This window comes from Pristis pectinata, chromosome 8 (assembly GCF_009764475.1).
Source record: "Pristis pectinata isolate sPriPec2 chromosome 8, sPriPec2.1.pri, whole genome shotgun sequence".
Taxonomy (NCBI): Eukaryota; Metazoa; Chordata; class Chondrichthyes; order Rhinopristiformes; family Pristidae; genus Pristis; species Pristis pectinata.
The window spans coordinates 40,827,447-40,844,493 of record NC_067412.1 but is presented as its reverse complement, the minus strand read 5'-3'; the positions used below and the strand labels follow the sequence as shown (position 1 = coordinate 40,844,493).

The window sequence follows — 17,047 nt, the reverse complement described above, 5'->3', positions numbered from 1 at the left end:
CCCACTGAGACAGAGCCCATGCCCCCATTCCATAAGATATAGGAGCAGAATTAGGCCATTCAGCCCATCGAGTCTGTTCTGCCATTGCTGATATTTCATGAGAAATCATGGCTGATTTTTTTCTAAACCCCATTTTTCTGCTTTCTCCCCATAACCCTTAAGCCGCTTGCCAATCAAGAACCTATCAATCTCTGCCTTAAATACACCCAATGACTTGGCCTCCACAGCCCTCTGTGGCAACAAATTCCACAGATTCACCATCTTTTGGCTAAAGAACTTCCCCCTCATCTCAGTTTTAGAGGGATGTCCCTTTATTCTGAGGCTGTGTCCTTGGATCCTAGACTCTCTTACTAATGGAAACATCCTCTTCGTGTCCACTCTATCCAGGCCTTTCAGTATCTGGTAGGTTTCAATGACATCCCCTCCTCATCCTTCTGAGCTCCGAGTATAGACCTAGAGACATCAAATCCAGGGCCGGCACATTTTTCCTTCGATATGGGGCCTAAAATTGCTCACAATATTCCAAATGCAATCTGATCAATGCCTTATCAAGCCTCAGCAGTACATCCTTGCTTTTATATTCTTGTCATCTTGAAATTAATGTTAACGTTGCATTTACCTTTCTTACTACCGACTCAACCTGCAAGTTAACTTTTAGGGAATCCTGAAGTCTCTTTGCACTTCAGATTTCTGAATTCTTTCCCCATTTAGAAAATAGTCTATACCTTTATTCTTTCTACCAAAGTGCATAACACTTCCCTGCATTGTATTCCATTTGCCACTTTTTTGTCTACTCTCCTAACCTGTCCAAATCCTTCTGCAGACTCTCTGCTTCCACAACACTACCTGTCCCTCCACTTATCTTTGTATAGAACCATAGAACAATACAGCACAATACAGGCCCTTTGGCCCATTGTTGTGCTGACCTTCAAACCACTCCTAAGACTATCTAACTCCTTCCTCCCATATATCCCTCTATCTTAAGTTCCTCCATATGCTTATCTAACAATCTCTTGAACTTGCCCAACGTATCAGCCTCCACCACCACCCCAGGCAGCGCATTCCATGCACCAACCACACTCTGGGTGGTATCATCTGCAAATGGCCACAATGCCATCAGTTCCTTCATTCAGATCATTAATGTATAAAGTGAAAAGTTGCAGTCCCACCACTGACCCCTGTGGAACTCCACTAGTCACCTGAAAAGGACCCCTTTATCCCCAGTCTCTGACTTCTGCCAGTCAGCCAATCTTCTGTCCATACTAGTATCTTGCCTCTAACACCATGGGCTCTTATCTTGCTCCTGTGTCTCACTGAGAAAGAACCCCCTCCCTTTTTCTTCAGGTCTTGCTAATGATTCGAAGCTGGGTGGAAAAGCAAGCGTGGAGGGGAGGGGGGTGGCACAGAGTCTGCAAAAGGATAAGAGAGAGCTTGTGAGTGGGCAAAAATACAGAAGATAGAACACAATATGGGGAAATGTGAGGCTTGTTTTGGTTCTCTTTAACAAGGAGAATAAAAAAGCATATTATTGTTGAAATAGAGAGACACCACAGAACACTGCTGTACAGGGGGATGCACAGGTACAGTAAGCAATTAGGAAGCAAATGGAATGGCCTTTATTGCAAGAATAATGGAATATAAAAGTGAATCCTCCCCTGACATCCTTCACCTGTGCTCTGATCTGTCCCCTCAAAGTTGCTGAAACTGCTGTTTTTATGTTCTTGCCACAACTTCTAATTTTTTTTTTACTATTTCTTTTTCAAGGTTTACCTAGGCAGCCGTCTTTAATCTTGCCTTTAATTTCCATCATCTCAATAAGCCTTCAAACAGTCTGAAGCATATCTTTCAAGCTTGTTAGTATTCCAACAGCAAAAAATAAACTGCTGGAAGAACTCAGTGGGTCAAGCAGCATCTGTTGAGGCTAAAGGGTATCTGTCAACATTTCGGGTTGAAAGCCTGCATCAGGACTGAAGGTGTAGAGGGAAGATGGCCAGTGTATAGAAGGGAGGGGTGAGATGGGGGTTAGTAAGTGATGGATGGAACCAGGTGAGGGGGGAGGGGATGATGGGCAAATGGAGACAGGTGTGGAGGGGGGGAAAGGGGGGAATGTTGAGTCATAATGGTAGGTGATAAATAGAAACAGATAAGAAAATATATTTATTTTATAAGGTGCTTGCACTTTATTTGCCTACCTGCACTGCACTTTCTCTGTAACTGTAACACTATATTCTGCATTCTGTTATTGGTTTCCTTCTGTACTACCTCGATGTACCTGTGTATGCAATGATCTGTCTGGATGGCATGCAAACAAAAGTTTTTGACTGTATCTCGGTGCATGTGACAATAATGGTATATGGAGTGGCTTGGGGGAGGGGGAAGGATAGGGGCTGGTAGGTGATAGGTGGATCTAGATAAAAGAAGGATGAGCAGGTGGGGGAGGGGATAGGAAAGGTGAACCAAGGGAGAAGAAACCCAGGTAGATACAGTAGATATGTGGGTGATGGGCTGTAGGCAATGCGCACAGCAGCCAACTTGAGCTCCCGGGTTGCATCTCATTTCAACTCCCCTTCCCATTCCCTCACTGACCCATCTGTCCTCTGCCTTCTCCACTGCCACAGTGAGGCCAAACACAAACTAGAAGAACAGTACATCACATTCCACTTGGGTAGCTGACAGCCCAGTGGTATGAAAGTTGAGTTTTCCAATTTCAGGTGACCCACTCCCCTGTTTCTTTCCCACTCCCACCAGTCCTCCCAAATTCTAAAACATTTTAAAACTTTATTTATACAGCATGGTAACAGGCCCTTCCAACCCAACGAGTCTGCGCTGCCATTTAAACCTGTGTTAACCTACCCTTATGTTTTTGGAATGTGGGAGGAAACTGGAGCACCCAGAGGAAACCCACGCAGACCCTCTCTCTCCCTTTGTTCACCTTTCTCCATCCATCTCCTCCCTTTGTTACCAGGACTCATTACCCTTCCTCACCTGGTTCCATCTGCCCGTCACCCATATACCTTCCTACCTACCAGCCTCTGTCTTATTCCCCCACCCCCACCTCCTCAATTTTATACACTGGTTATCTTCCCTCTACACTCTGTCCTGATTCAGGGTCTTGCCCCCATGGATGCTGCTTGGCCTGCAGAGTCTTTCTGGCAGTTTGTTTCTTGCTCCAGGTTTCAGCATCTGTAGTCACCCTCATATCCCAACAGGCTTTCTAGTTCATCATTTCAGTTGCCCTTCTAACTAGTATTAAAATTTTGTGTCAAAAGTGTTCCTGTTCAGGAAGTTCCTGTGTACCTATCAGAGTGACACTCTTGCAAGTGATGTGACAAAGGTCTAAAGGATTGACATAAAAAATAGGTGATAGAAAGTACAAAATGAGCAAGGCTGATATTTAATTTTGAAATAAATGTTTAACGATTGATTGAATCCTCTTCCGAGCTAATTGTGATTTTTCATTTCCACAGTGTGAGAAGTGGATACCTATATATCACCATTATTTATAACATCTCTGTCAGCTTGGCACTTTATGCACTGTTCCTCTTTTACTTCACTACCAGTGAGCTCCTCAGCCCATTTGATCCTGTCCTGAAATTTCTGACAGTGAAGTCAGTAATTTTTCTCTCATTTTGGCAGGGTGAGTATCAATAATATCTATAAAGATTTTAACTAAATGACTCCATTGAGTACGGGAGGATAACTAGGTATAAGGGACAATGGAAACCAAAATAAGTCAATAGGAGGGATATAATAAATTGAATGAAGTTTTTCTAAAAATTGATGGTGAAAATAAACTTCTGGACTTGATTGTATTTTTTTTAATTGAGGAAATAGTAAATGACATAATTTTCTAGAATTGTAAAGATTGAAGAATTGTGCTTTTTGGATTAGAAATTTCAAATCCTTCAGATCAGGAGAGGGGAAGAAACTGTGATATCAGAGTTCAGTATCAGTAGGAGGGAAGTCACTTGAATCTATTATTTGAGGCATAATGATTGAGGACGTGAACAAGTGTCAGAAAGTCAAGTCAACATGGATATTTGAAGGCTCTTCATGTATTCATTGATATGACTGAGTTATTTGAGGAGGTTGTTAATACAGTGGATGGGCTATGTTATCTTGCATTTAGAAAGAATTTAAAACAATTTCACACAAGAATTTTATCAAAAGGATATCAAAGATCAATTGCCATTATTTGGAGAAGAGGATGTTCCTCACATGTCCTGACCAAACATTCCCTCAGCTAAATACAGCTTCATTAGTAATTTGTTTCTGCTCTTTGTGAGGTAATGTGCATGAAATAACTGCTGTTGCAGGGGATTCCTGTGCCCTAAATAACTGCATTTGCTGGTATATAAAGTTGGCAACTTGTATTTGAAGGACTTTATGTTTGGGAGTCATGTTGAGGCTGTAGTTAAATTTTACCATTTTGAAATAAATTTGGAAATCAAGAAATATTTTCATTCTGTTACCATAGTACATGAGTTGTTGTATTTGCTAAGGTGGATCATGTTAATATTCCCCAGGAATGTTGCTGGCAATTTTGGAGAGATGTGGAATAATCCCAGAAGTGCAGATTATTGACGGCCACGAAGTCAGGGCAGGGACGGTAGCTGCGGGCTACCAGAATTTTATCATCTGCATCGAGATGCTCTTTGCTGCCATTGCCCTTCGCTTTGCCTATCCTTCCCAAGTGTATTCTGAACAGGATGGGATGACACAAGGTATGAAAACCCACTACCCCCAACTCCCACACCCTGTTGCAAATGTGTGGCACAAAATAGACTTTCAGTAACTAAATTAGGCAGTTGGAATAGAAGGCAGAAAATACCTTGGTTGGATCAAAACATCAGATACAATCAACTGATCGTAACAGGTCCCAACCAGTGGGCAGGTACTGTTGGCTTCCTCTGTTCTCCTGAGCCAGAGTGAAGTTTATGGTACCAGAGTGATTACTTGACAGCTACTCACCAGCTAGAGTAATTGGAAGATGGGTTACAATGACCACAGGGGAAGTTAAATTCAATTAATTAAATAATTTGGAACAAGATGCTTCTGGATTGTTCTAGCAGCCCATCCGGTTCATTTGTGTTCTCTAAGGAAGGAATTCTGGTGTCTTGCCCAGTGTGTCTGATATTAAGAATGTAAGAAATAGAAGCAAGAGTAGGCCATTCGGTCCCTCGTGTCTGCTCTTTCATTCAATGAGATCGTGTCTGTTGTGGGGTCATTACCCAAGCACCACTTTCCTGCATGAACCCCCTGTCCTTTAATATGTAAAGATCTATTGATCAGCAACTGAGCCTCCACATGCGGGAGAAGCCATTGAGTGATAGTAGATGGTTGTCTCTCTGACTGGAGGCCTATGACTAGTGATGTGCCGCAGGAATCGGTGCTGGGTCCGTTGTTGTTTATCACCTATAATGATTTAGATAATAATGTGTTAAACTGGATCAGCAAATTTGTGGATGATACCAAGACTGGGGGTGTAGTGGACAGCGAGGAAGGCTATCAAGGCTTACAGCATGATCTTGACCAGCCGGGAAAATGGGCTGAAAAATGGCAGATGGAATTTAATGCAGATAAATGTGAGGTGTTGCACTTTGGGAGGACAAACCAGAGTAGACTTGTACAGTGAATGGTAAGGCTCTGAGGTACGCGGTAGAACAAAGGGACCTGGGAATACAGATCCATAGTTGTTTGGAAGTGGCCTAGGTAGGGCTGTAAAGAGAGCTTTTGGCACTTTGGCCTTCATAAATCAGGGCATTGAGTACAGAAGATGGGATGTTATGTTGAAATTGTACAAGACGTTGGTGAGACTGAATTTGGAGTATTGTGTGCCATTTTGGTCACCTAACTACAGGAAAGATATCAAAAAGCTCGAAAGAGTGCAGAGAAAATTTACAAGGATGTTGCTGGGACTTGAGAACCTGAGTTATAGGGAGAAGTTGAATAGGTTAGGACTTTATTCTCTGGAGCGCAGGAGAATGAGGGGAGATCTTGTAGAGGTATACAAAATTATGAGGGATACAGATAGGATGAATGCATACAGGCTTTTTACCCTAAGGTTGGGTGAGACTAGAATGAAAGGACTTAGGTTTAGGGTGAAAGGTGAAATATATAAGGGGGATCAGAGGGGAACTTCACTCAGAGGGTGATGCGAGTGTGGAACGAGCTGCCAGCGAAAGTGGTAGATGCGGGTTCAATTGTAACATTTAAGAGAAGTTTGGATGGTTACATGGATGGGAGGGGTTTGGAAGGATACGGTCTGGGTGCAGGTAGATGGGACTAGGCAGAAGATCAGGTCAGCATGGACTAGATGGGCTGAAGGGCCTGCTTCTGTACTGTAATACTTGATACCTTGTGGGTAGGGTATTCTAAAGATTCATTACCCTCTGGGTGAAGAAATCTCTTCTCATCTCTGTCCTGAATGGCTGACTGCTTATTCTGAGACCGTGACTCCTGTTCCTATACACCTTAGCAAGGCTAAACATCATCCCTTCATTTCCCGTGTCAAGCTCTATAAGAACTTTTTGTTTCAATAAGGTCACCTCTTATTATTCTGGATTCTAGTGACTGCAAGCCCAGTGCTCATAGGAGAATTCCTCCCACCGTCACAGGAATTAACCTGGTGAACCTTCATTGCAACCCCTCTATCCCAAGTACATCCTTTAGGTAGAGAGATCAGTCCTGGACACATTTCAGAAGTGCTTCCACTAAACATTGTTACCCTTGTACTCAAACCCTCCTTTAATGAAGGCCAATTTGTGACTCCAGCCCCATAGTGATGTAGAGTTTAATTCCCCTCTGAAATAGACCAGCAAAACACTCCATTCAAGGGCAGTTAGAGGAGGACAGAAGATGTTCGCTTTGCCAGCAACAACCATTACAGAATAAAGAAAGAAAAACTTTCATGACTGCTTGCTTGAGAGAAAGAAAGAAAAATATCAAATGAAGTTGGTGATGTTTGGGTTTGGTGTCTTGAATAGCATGCCAACAATGGGGTCCTGGCTCCGTCCTCGAGATTGGGAACACTTTACCAAACGAAACGCCGTGGCATAGAAGGGTATGGATCAAGGGTGGGAAAGTGAGATTAGGATGGAGAGGTACTTAATGGGCGGCATAAGCATGGTGGGTTGAAGTGCCTGTTCTTGTGCCATAAGACTGTAAATCAGAGGTTCCCGTTAAACAACCCATCCAATGCAGCTTCAAACTGTTGCTGAAAGCAGGAAACAGAATTTGCATTGAGTGAATGCCTATCACAACCTCAGGCCAAGTCACTTTAATCTGTCAGTAATTCTGTTATCCTCAGTAAGGTAGGACAGGCAGCAGAAATCAGAAAGATTCTGTACTTCCAGGAGTATTGTACACCATCCAGATACAAGCCTTGCCAAATATATAAAATCAGCACCACCTGACCAAACTCGCACTCTCCTCTCCTACCTGCCATGGCACAAGTTTGTTGGTGGTGCATGCGATGCCCAAGGCTGAGGACCTTTATGCTGTTGTACGATTGTCTATGAAGCTTAACTTTGTTTAGTAGCTGCATGCTGACAAATTCAAAACGTTAAGAAACGCCTTTTGTTTTTTTTAATTGATGTTCTTCCTTCTGATCTGAACACAACATTCTCCTGAGCTTCTGGTAATTAACCGGGCCGGCCACTAATAAACCACAGAAAGAGATCATTAGGCTCAGCTGGACTTTATTGGAGTTTATGATGTACGTGAGCCTCCTCTCACCTTACCCCTGCTGTTAGCACATCCTTCTCTTTCCTCCCTCATCCACTGATCTGGCTTCCCTTTAGATGCAGCTATGTGCCTCTACCACTGTCTTGCACTCCAGTTATGCTGTGCTTCCGTTGGCAGACTCTGAATGTCATAGGTTTGAATCCCACCTCAGAAACAGGACAAAAATATGGACTGATGTTTTCAGATGTAGCTTCTCTTTCAGGTGTTTGTAAAAGATCTCAGGGTACTGCTTTGAAAAAGAACAGCAGGTTATTCCTAATGTTGCGGCCAATATTTATCACCCAGTCAATATTACACCAAAGCACGCAGATTATCTGATCAATGGCATGGTGTAAATTGGTAACTATGCTGGCATGAGGATTAAATTACTGGAGTGATAATCCAGAGATATGGACTTGTAGTTCAGAGATTAAAGTTCAGATTTCAGTGAATAATATAGAACCAAAAAGTACTAATCAATAGTAGTTATGATCACAAAACTACCTGAATGTTATTTGAAAAAAAATCCTGTCCATTAACGTTCTTGGTGGAGGAAATCTGCCATCCTTACCCAATCCAGCCTCTGTGATTCCAGACTGACCAATGTGGTTGACCAATAAATGCCTTCTGAAATGGCCTAATAAACCATTCATTTGAAAGGGCAATTAGTGATTGGGCAATAAATACTGATGCTGCCAGTGACGCCCAGATCCCAAATAATTTTTGTTTAAAATAAAGTGACTGCGCTTCAAAGGTGCTTCAGTGCTATAATGATCTAGCAATGTGAAATATGCTATATAAATGTAAGTCTTTCTTTCAAAGGTATTTCTTCTTATCATCTTCCAAATGTATTAGCAGTAGAAGATAATGCCAGTGGGTTGAAATGATGAAAGGAAGCTGGTGTGGAGCACAGGCCAGTTGGGCCGAATGGCCTATTTCTGTATTGTAAATTCATGAAATTGTATACAATTTGTCACTGTCCCAGGGTACTTCGGCATCATGCATTGGTATCTAGCCAGTGACAAATGATTCTGTAAGGGAGGTGTGAGGATTTACCAGCTGGTGGAGGAAGGACACACAGGAGAAAGCCCAAGGCTCTCATTAATGGATCAAGCTTTGCTTATTTTTAAACCTCTCCTGACGGGCTCTCACCTCTTGCCCACAGATAACGCAGTCCCCATGCAGAGCATATCCAGCGGGCTGAAAGAGACCATGAATCCCAACGACATTGTGCAGGACGCCATCCACAACTTCTCCCCAGCGTACCAGCAGTACACACAGCAGTCGACCAAGGATGAGGTGATGCCCAGGCACAATGGGCAGGTCCTGACTCAGGCATCCAACCACCCTGTGGGCCGACGAAAGAAAGGCGAGAAGACCATCCTCATCAATTCAGAGGATGAGCTGTAGACTTTGTGATTGCTGTTTTACTTTGCTTTTTTTTTGAAAAAAGTGAGATGGCAAGAGAGGTAGTGGCCAACTTCTCTTGTGCATCAGTTCAGGGATCAGGAATCACGCCTTTCCCTTTACAGGGAACTTAACTATGATCTTCAGTTTACTCACAGGCAGCTTTGACTCTAAATGGAATCCTAATTCTGAGAGTAGATCTGAATGTGGAGGCAAATGGGTTAACATCTGGAAATTCCACTGAGTGAACTTGAAGAGATGCTTAAACACACAAACATGCTCAAGCGCACGCTCTCTCTCTCACTCACATGCTCAAGCGCACGCTCTCTCTCTCGCGCTCAAGCGCTCTCACACACGGACGCTCACAATGGAAAAGTTCAATTGCTTCTACAGATTGTCCATTGATGAGTCACCTATCCAGAATATTTTCTTTTAGAAGTATATCACCTGAAATTTCCATTTCCCAGGGCTGTCTCCAGTTCCTGGGCAACGTCTGAGGCTAAACATCTCACAACTAAAGATCTGTGTTTCAAAAGTTGGAGTCTGTCAACTTTGTTACAACAGTGCCGATTATTACAGATTTCTTTCAGATGTGGCTCCCTCCCCTCGGTGTTGGCAGAGGCAGAAATGGTATTTACAGTGAAGACATTCTCATCTCTGCATACCCACAGACTGGTGCCGTCTTTGGCCCTCCTGCACCTATGATTCCTTCATTTTGCTGCATGAAAAGGGGTATGGAAAGACAAGAGGATCTATTCTCTTCTAAGCAGATACCATAAATGGGGAAGGATTCAGATTACTACATGAGGCAGTGGCCAGGTACGTCTGTCTTTGCAGTGAATCTGGAGTCACAATAATGACAAAAGGTCCCAGCATAAAACTGGCTGAATTTGTCCATCATGTGGATTGTCCTGTGTGAACAATGACCACAGTTGGAGAAGGATGAGAGAGCTTGTATCCTTATGGAGTCCTCTAGCAGAATAGAATTTGCTTCAAATTCAGAAACTTAAACAAACTGTACCCCTTCTCGTGTAGTAAAATGGCTGAATGTGCCAATAGTTACTTTCACTTCAGGATGAGGTGTGGATATTGCAGACATGGTTCAGAACTCACCCATTGGAATGAGGAAACAGCATCAAAGCTCCAGGTGGCTAAAGTAGTTAAAAATTTAGGTGACCACAAATATTTAGGGGATAGAGAAGAAGACTGAATGTGTATACTGAACACTGCTTACGTTAAGGTAGTGAATTAGAAAGCATTATTAGTTATGAGCCAATTGGATTCTGGATTTTTTAACCACTTAATTCTTGCCTTGTCTGGGACTATTGCTGCTGTTGTGTTCCATACGTCCAGAGGAACAGGATGTTTACTGCAAGAGCAGAATGTAGTGAGAGTGAATGCTCATGCAGTATGTCAGTAGATAATGCACTGATTTTATCATGTGATTGTTTTTCAGGGGATAGCTATTTGAAAGAAATGTAGTTTAACATGAACAGAGGTTAGTTTCACAAGCAAATGTTGCTTAATCACTGGTTTGTGCAAATAAGGGGAAGGGCATTAGAATTTTTCAGAAGGTCAGGAATGCAAATAGGCCCTCCTTCTCTGTATATTTAAAAAAAAATTCTGATTACAACCTGCTGGTGCATGTTGAGGCACTATGGGTTGTCATCAACTCCCAGAACGTGAGCCTGTAATGCGGGCCAACTCTAGTACAGTAGTGAAGAGGTGCAGTCTTTCAAATGAAATATTAAATCAAGGATCCGGTCAGAGACGGATGTAAGCCTCATGGGCATTATTTTGAAGAGCAGGGGTGTTGTCCCTGTACCCTGGTTCAAAAAACTAATCTTTCTGATGGTGCTTTGCACACACAGGCTGCCACATTTGCAAGAGTGACTACAAAAGTATTTCAGTGCCAGAATGTTCTGAGGTCCTGTAAAGATCCACAACACACTTTTTGGCGCAAAATCTAAAATTGGATCATCAATCTCCCTCCCTATAAAGGCTTGAAAAGAGGAAGAAACACAAGTTTTTTAAAAGCAATCTATTTTATCACACCAATAATCTTTGGGCCTCAAAGTGTAAATTTTCAGAGGGTCTTTCTCCTAGAGTGTGTAGTACAAATACAATTATTGCTCCAAAAACAGTTGCTGAAGGAGTGAAGGAGCAGATGGTCAGGGTGTGTGAGAGCAGGAGCAGCTTTTGCCTCCTTTCTCTGGGTCTAGCTCCTGGTAATAGCTGAGGTGTTGGAATCGCAGCACCTCGTTCCCCCAGCTGGTCCACCCAGGCTGCAGGTTGCGAGCAAACAGTTCCAGGCACTCAGCGTGGGGTCGGGTCAATCCTTTCAGCACCTCCCCCAGTGGAGGCTTGTGAGAGTGAAGTGTACAGGGGACACTGACAATAAGCTTGTGGTCGGGCACTGTGACGCTTGCAGTGCCAGCTTCTCCATCCCGCTGTGCTGGGCTTCCCGTGTAACGTCCCAGGACAAGGATCTCATAGGGTTTCTTGTGAACAGAGTCCAGGGGCACCACAAACTCCCCTTGCTGGGTCACCTTCACCCAGTGCCACTCAGCGACCACCTCCACTGACCAGCCGGGGTACAGCTCCTCCTTGACATAGTGGAGATATTTCTGCCGATTGGTGACCCAGCACACCACCAGGCAGCCAGGGGTGGCGAGGAGCGGCACAGGGAGCTGGCTGATCTGCCAGGGAAAGAGGTGGCTGTAGCCCTTGCTCCTCTTGAGGGACTTGTTCTCCCAGGGTGGGTCCAAAGTGATCACGTCATATTTCTTGTAGCCCAAGAGTGGCTCCATGCAGGAGATGTCCGACAGCAGGAAGGTGGATCGTGGTGGGAGCAGGTACCAGTGTCCCATCAGCTTCACGAGCTGGGCGCAGCCTGTGCTGTTCTCCGTCAGACGGCCCAGGAGCTCCAGGTCTGGCACCGACTCGTTGGTTATGACCTGCACCTGCCGCTGGGGTTCCTCCAGCAGCTGCTTGGCCATGGAGCAGAGCTCCACCAGCATGGAGTCAGCAGGGACCAGAGCAGTCACTTGCCCTCTGCCGCCTGTCTCCTCCACTTCCAGGTACTCTACCAGCTTTTTTGTGCCGTTCCGGATTGCCAGGCTGACCTTCTCGTGGTACTCCAGAGCTTCCACCTCTCCCTGGTTCAGTTCCCGACCCTTCCTCTTGCGCTTCCTGCCTTTCACACCCTTGTCATTGGCAGCTGACCCCTGGCCTGGAGTCCTGGTGTCAACAATGTGGGGCTTCTCCACATGGAAGTATTCTGCCCTGAAGACATACCTGTGGCAGCGTGTGTCAGGTGGAGAGTGGTGGCAGCATCTGTACGACTGGTTGATATAAGCCTGATGATCCACGAGCCATCCCACTGGCTCAGTCCTGATCACAGACATCTCCCGATATTCAGCTAGCCCATCTGCCCCCTGGCTAATGCCCTCATCCCCCTCCTGGAATAAATTAATCCCCTTCGCATTTCTGCACCCACCTCTTTAACTTACTGCCTTCCCAGCAACTTCCACCTGCCCCCTCGCTCTGTGAGCTTGTCCCTTCTACTCAAACTGCATCCGCAGAGAAACCTCTCAGCACGTTGCAGCTGTTAGCATATCAATAGTGACAGAACCCAAATCTTCGGAAAGCCAGGAGGGAAAGGAGGAAATCTGTGGATTTAAACCCAAAAAAAATTAATTCAGTGCTAAGCAATAATAACTATCTTTGAAGTATACGTTGAAATAATAAACCAATTTACCAATTTAATTGGGAAATGTACTAAGGTACAGCGAAAAACTTTGTTTTGCATGCTATCCATACAGTTCATTTCATTACAACAGTGCATTCAATGAGGGCAACAGTAGTACAAGGGAAAAGCAATAACAGAATGCAGAATAAAGTGTTACAATTACAGAGAAAGTGCAGTGCAGGGAGACAATAAAGTGCAAGGCCCTGACAAAGGAGATTGTGAGGTTAAGAGTCCATCTTATTGTACTAGGGGACTGTTGAATAGTATTATAACAACAGGATAGAAACTGTAATTTAAAATGCATAAATGGTTGGGGCTGCAACATGGATATCAACACTCTCCATGGAGGATGCAGTCTCCATTCTGATTTAAGCATAACAGCTAGCCTTTGAGATGATATAGCGTTCTGTGACAACGTGGGACACCTAGACCCAGCAATTTTCCTCTACATGTCTTTGCTCTTCAGTAGAACCATGCTGTTCATGCTTCAGCTTCTTGTCAAGCCTGGATCCCCAGTGCTGGGCTCTGACCAACCCCATCCCACCTCCCTGTACATTACAGGAAAATATCAGGGATGCCACCCTTCAGATGGAAGGTTGGACTACACCCTCATCTGTCTGTACAATAAAAATTGCCTCTCCATCATATGTGGGAACAGAGAAGTTCCTGGTGTCTTGCCCAATATTTCTCTCTCATACTATGCCATTATAAAGGAAGAGATGATCTGACTGTTTACGACAGGCAAACTCTACAAATTGGCTGCCACACCTTCTACAGATTTTTCACTGGCTGTATACTGGTTTGGAATATCATGAGGTTCTGAAAGGTGGTATAGAAATGCAAGCTCTTACCTTGCACACCTTTGAATTGTCAATGTTGTAATTTAAGAAATAAAACTTGCATTGAGGGTTGTGAATCCTTTGAAAATCTCCCTCCCAAGAGTATGTTTAAGATTGAGGTTGAATCAAAAAATTTGGAGTAGAAAGTGGGGATGGGGGAGGAATTCAGCCAAATGGAAGCAGGCTTGGGGAATCTCATGGCCAACTCTTGTTAAAATTCTTATAATTACAACGTTTGAATAGGTTGACCTGAAACGTGTCTTTTAGATGCAGGGATGATATTCCCTCCATTTGGGGGTGTTCAGGTTTGTGTGTGTGTGCGTGTGGTGTGGTGGGGGGGGGGGGGGGGGGTTGGTGTTGCACAGTCTCAATATGAGGGGTTGCATTCAGAACACCGGTGTGAAGAAATTTCTGATGAATCAGGTGATGGATCTTTGTAATTCTTTATCCAGAAACAATTATTATCTCTGATTTAGATGACGTGAAGTTTGTGGTTTTGCAGCAGCAGTACAGTGCAAAGGCATAATCATTAATTACAAAGATAGTGTTCATTGGTTCATGGGCCATTCAGAAATCTGATGACAGAGGGAAAGAAGCTGTATCTGAATCATTGAGTGTGTGTCTTCAGGTTCCTGTACCTCCTCCCTGATGGTAGTAATGAGAACAGAGCATATCCCAGATGGTGAGGGTCCTTAGTGATCAATGCTGCCTTCTCGAGGTACTGCCTCTTGAAGATGTCCTTGATGGTAGGGAGGGTTGTGCCCGTGATGGAGCTTGCTAAGTCTACAACACTCTGAATTTATTCAAGACAGATCAATAGATTTTTAGGTATTAGCGTAGTGGTTAGTGCGACGCTATTACAGCGCCAGCGATTGGGGTTCAATTCCCGTCGCTGTCTGTAAGGAGTTTGTACTTTTGCCCGTGTCTGCGTGGGTTTCCTCTGGGTGCTCCGGTTTCCTCCCACATTCCAAAGACGTATGGGTAGGTTAACATGGGGGTTTAAAATGGGTGGCGCGGACTCGTTGGGCCGGAAGGGTCTGTTACCACACTGTAAATAAAATTTAATTTAATGCAATCAAGTGGTTGGTGCAGGAAGGTTGTGCTAAGGTAACAGATCTGTCACAATCTTATTGAATGACAGAGCAGGGGTTAGAGGTTCAGTGGCTTGATCTTCTATTTCTTGTGTTTTGAAAATATTACTTTATTTATGGGAAAATCAGATTTAATAGGTGAACTTTAATTTAAAAACACAAATGTTCTGTGAGGCGGGTTCCCTCTCTGCTGGTCAGTTTTGGTATCCCATTGAGGCAGAAGGAAGGATGCAGATGATGGAGATGCATTGTAACATCAAAACTTGCTTTGTGCCGTCACGTATTGAGCCCATACAATTCGTTCAATCCTGTAACGTCAAATATCAGCTTTCACTCGCCAGCTGGGACCATGAGTTGTTTCTAGTTTTAGATTCTGGAACTGTGTCAGCTCTTTTGTTTATATTTGGGGTGGGGGGGGGAATGGAAATGACTTGATTTAATTAACTGATAGTGAGTAGCCTCACAAATAAGTTACTGTGTGCCATCCTAATACCTGGGAGCAGGAATCAGCCTTGGCAATCCATGGCAAACCTTGCATTCTTAACAAACCTCCCCCAGTTCAATATCTAAAACATATTAGTATCTTGTACTTTTGATTTACACTGATGCCAGAAAGCTGTCAAATCCTCAGGTTTTACTTCACCACTGAAAGAACAATTCTAAATTTACCTTGACTGAGTGTGGAAGTAAAAATAAAAAGAAATAACTTTTTTGAATATTTGAGACTTGCTTTCTTGTTTATTTTTTGAAATGCTGCAAATGAATGTTAATTTAAGTTTAAAAGAAATTGAATCTAATTGTAGTTATTTTTGAAGAGACCGTCTTGCAAAGTGGGGAAACAAGGCAGTCAATTTATGCCCGTCAACATCCTGGCAAATACTTTGTGAATATCACCAGGTCACTTTAGTGATAGAATCATAGAACAGTATAGCACAATATAGGCCCTTCGGCGCACAATGTTGTGCCGACCTTTAAACCTCGCCTAAGACTATCTAACACCTTACCTCCCCCCCCCCACATATCCCTCTATTTTAAATTCCTCCATATGCTTATCTAGCAATCTCGTGAATTTGACCAATGTGCCTGCCTCCACCACTGCCCCATGCAGTGTATTCCATGCCCCAACCACTCTCTGGGTAAAAAAAAACCTCCCTGACATCTCCTTTGAACTTCCCACCCATTACTTCAAAGCCATGCCCTCTTGTATTGAGCATTGGTGCCCTGGGAAAGAGGCACTGGCTGTCTACTCTAGCTATTCCTCTTAATATTTTGTACACCTCTATCATGTCTCCTCTCATCCTCCTCCTCTCCTAAGAGTGAAGGGTAATGATGCCGGAGGGATACAAAGGTCAGCTCAGAATACTGGGAAGAATTCCCTTTTGAAATAGATGAACGGTTTAACAGAATAAAACCACCTCGGACAGTGCAGCGCTCCGTCAACTGAACAGCAGCAATTTGCTACTCAACTCTCTGCACTAGGCTTTGAACTCTCAGCCTTCTCACACGGTAGTGATGGCGTTAACAGGCAGCCGAGCAACTCCAAAGCAAGACAGTAGCGAAAGCTTTGCGGTTCTGGAACCAAAACTAGTGGATGGCGTTAAGGCGCAGGTCTGCCAATGATCTAGTATGAAGGCAGAAAGGCTTGACGCTCTGAGTTGGCCGCGTATTGTTCCTGAATTCTTTCCCGCAGGTTTCACATCTGTCCAAATTGCCAGATATATCTTGATTTAATGTTTAACCAAGGAAACACCGCTCCCGTCTCATGAACTTAATTAAGCCCTTCCTTTCGTTTGGAACGTGGTTTAAACAGACACTCACTTCACTGCTGTTGGCCAGGGCTCTTCCATGTTCCCTGCTGAGGAACGAATCCGTCAGCAAACCCCAACGTCCGACTGAATAAACTGTGACCTGGTACAACTGCAGCCTCACCTCGTCCTGGGGAGCTGCAGACACACCAGCACATGGCAGGAAATTGCATCAAGGAGGAAGTTGCATCATGAGCTGATCCAGACCTCAATTCCAATGAAGATTATTTAGTCAGCTCAAAGAAGATTAAAGAGCGGCCAAGCTGTGGATTTCACACCGCAATGGTCTCTTGTGGGGATGGTTGATCAAACATTGTCTGGTGATTAACTAAACCCAAACTGTTAAAAATTTTTCCAACAGAAGGGGCTGAAAAACTTTGAAAACCCAATTCAATTAATTCCCATTCCCCATAGTCCTGTAATTTCCCA

General features: G+C 43.9%; 2 protein-coding genes across 4 annotated transcripts in view; one reads left to right on the top strand and one right to left on the bottom strand.

Annotated features, from left to right (window-relative positions):
- tmem184a (transmembrane protein 184a) overlaps positions 1 to 9,148 on the top strand; it is a 67,313-nt gene extending 58,165 nt beyond the window's left edge. For both annotated transcript variants that reach the window (XM_052021393.1, XM_052021394.1), the window contains exons 7-9: positions 3,468 to 3,637; positions 4,527 to 4,724; positions 8,891 to 9,148. In XM_052021393.1, the coding sequence (XP_051877353.1) occupies positions 3,468 to 3,637; positions 4,527 to 4,724; positions 8,891 to 9,135 (613 nt within the window). In that variant the 3' untranslated portion in view covers positions 9,136 to 9,148. The remainder of the gene's footprint in view (positions 1 to 3,467; positions 3,638 to 4,526; positions 4,725 to 8,890) is intronic.
- Positions 9,149 to 11,298: 2,150 nt separating this feature from the next.
- Positions 11,299 to 16,765, bottom strand: mettl4 (methyltransferase 4, N6-adenosine). Of its 2 annotated transcripts, none has more exons than XM_052021395.1 (2): positions 16,632 to 16,765; positions 11,299 to 12,803 (listed from the first exon to the last, which is right to left on the bottom strand). In XM_052021395.1, exon 2 carries the CDS (start codon positions 12,537 to 12,539, stop codon positions 11,304 to 11,306), a length of 1,236 nt encoding a protein of 411 aa, XP_051877355.1. In that variant the 5' UTR covers positions 12,540 to 12,803; positions 16,632 to 16,765; the 3' UTR covers positions 11,299 to 11,303. The 2 variants fall into 2 exon arrangements, with proteins under 2 accessions (XP_051877355.1, XP_051877356.1); XM_052021396.1 differs by lacking the exon at positions 16,632 to 16,765 and adding an exon at positions 16,229 to 16,605.
- Between the last annotated feature and the right edge of the window lie 282 nt (positions 16,766 to 17,047).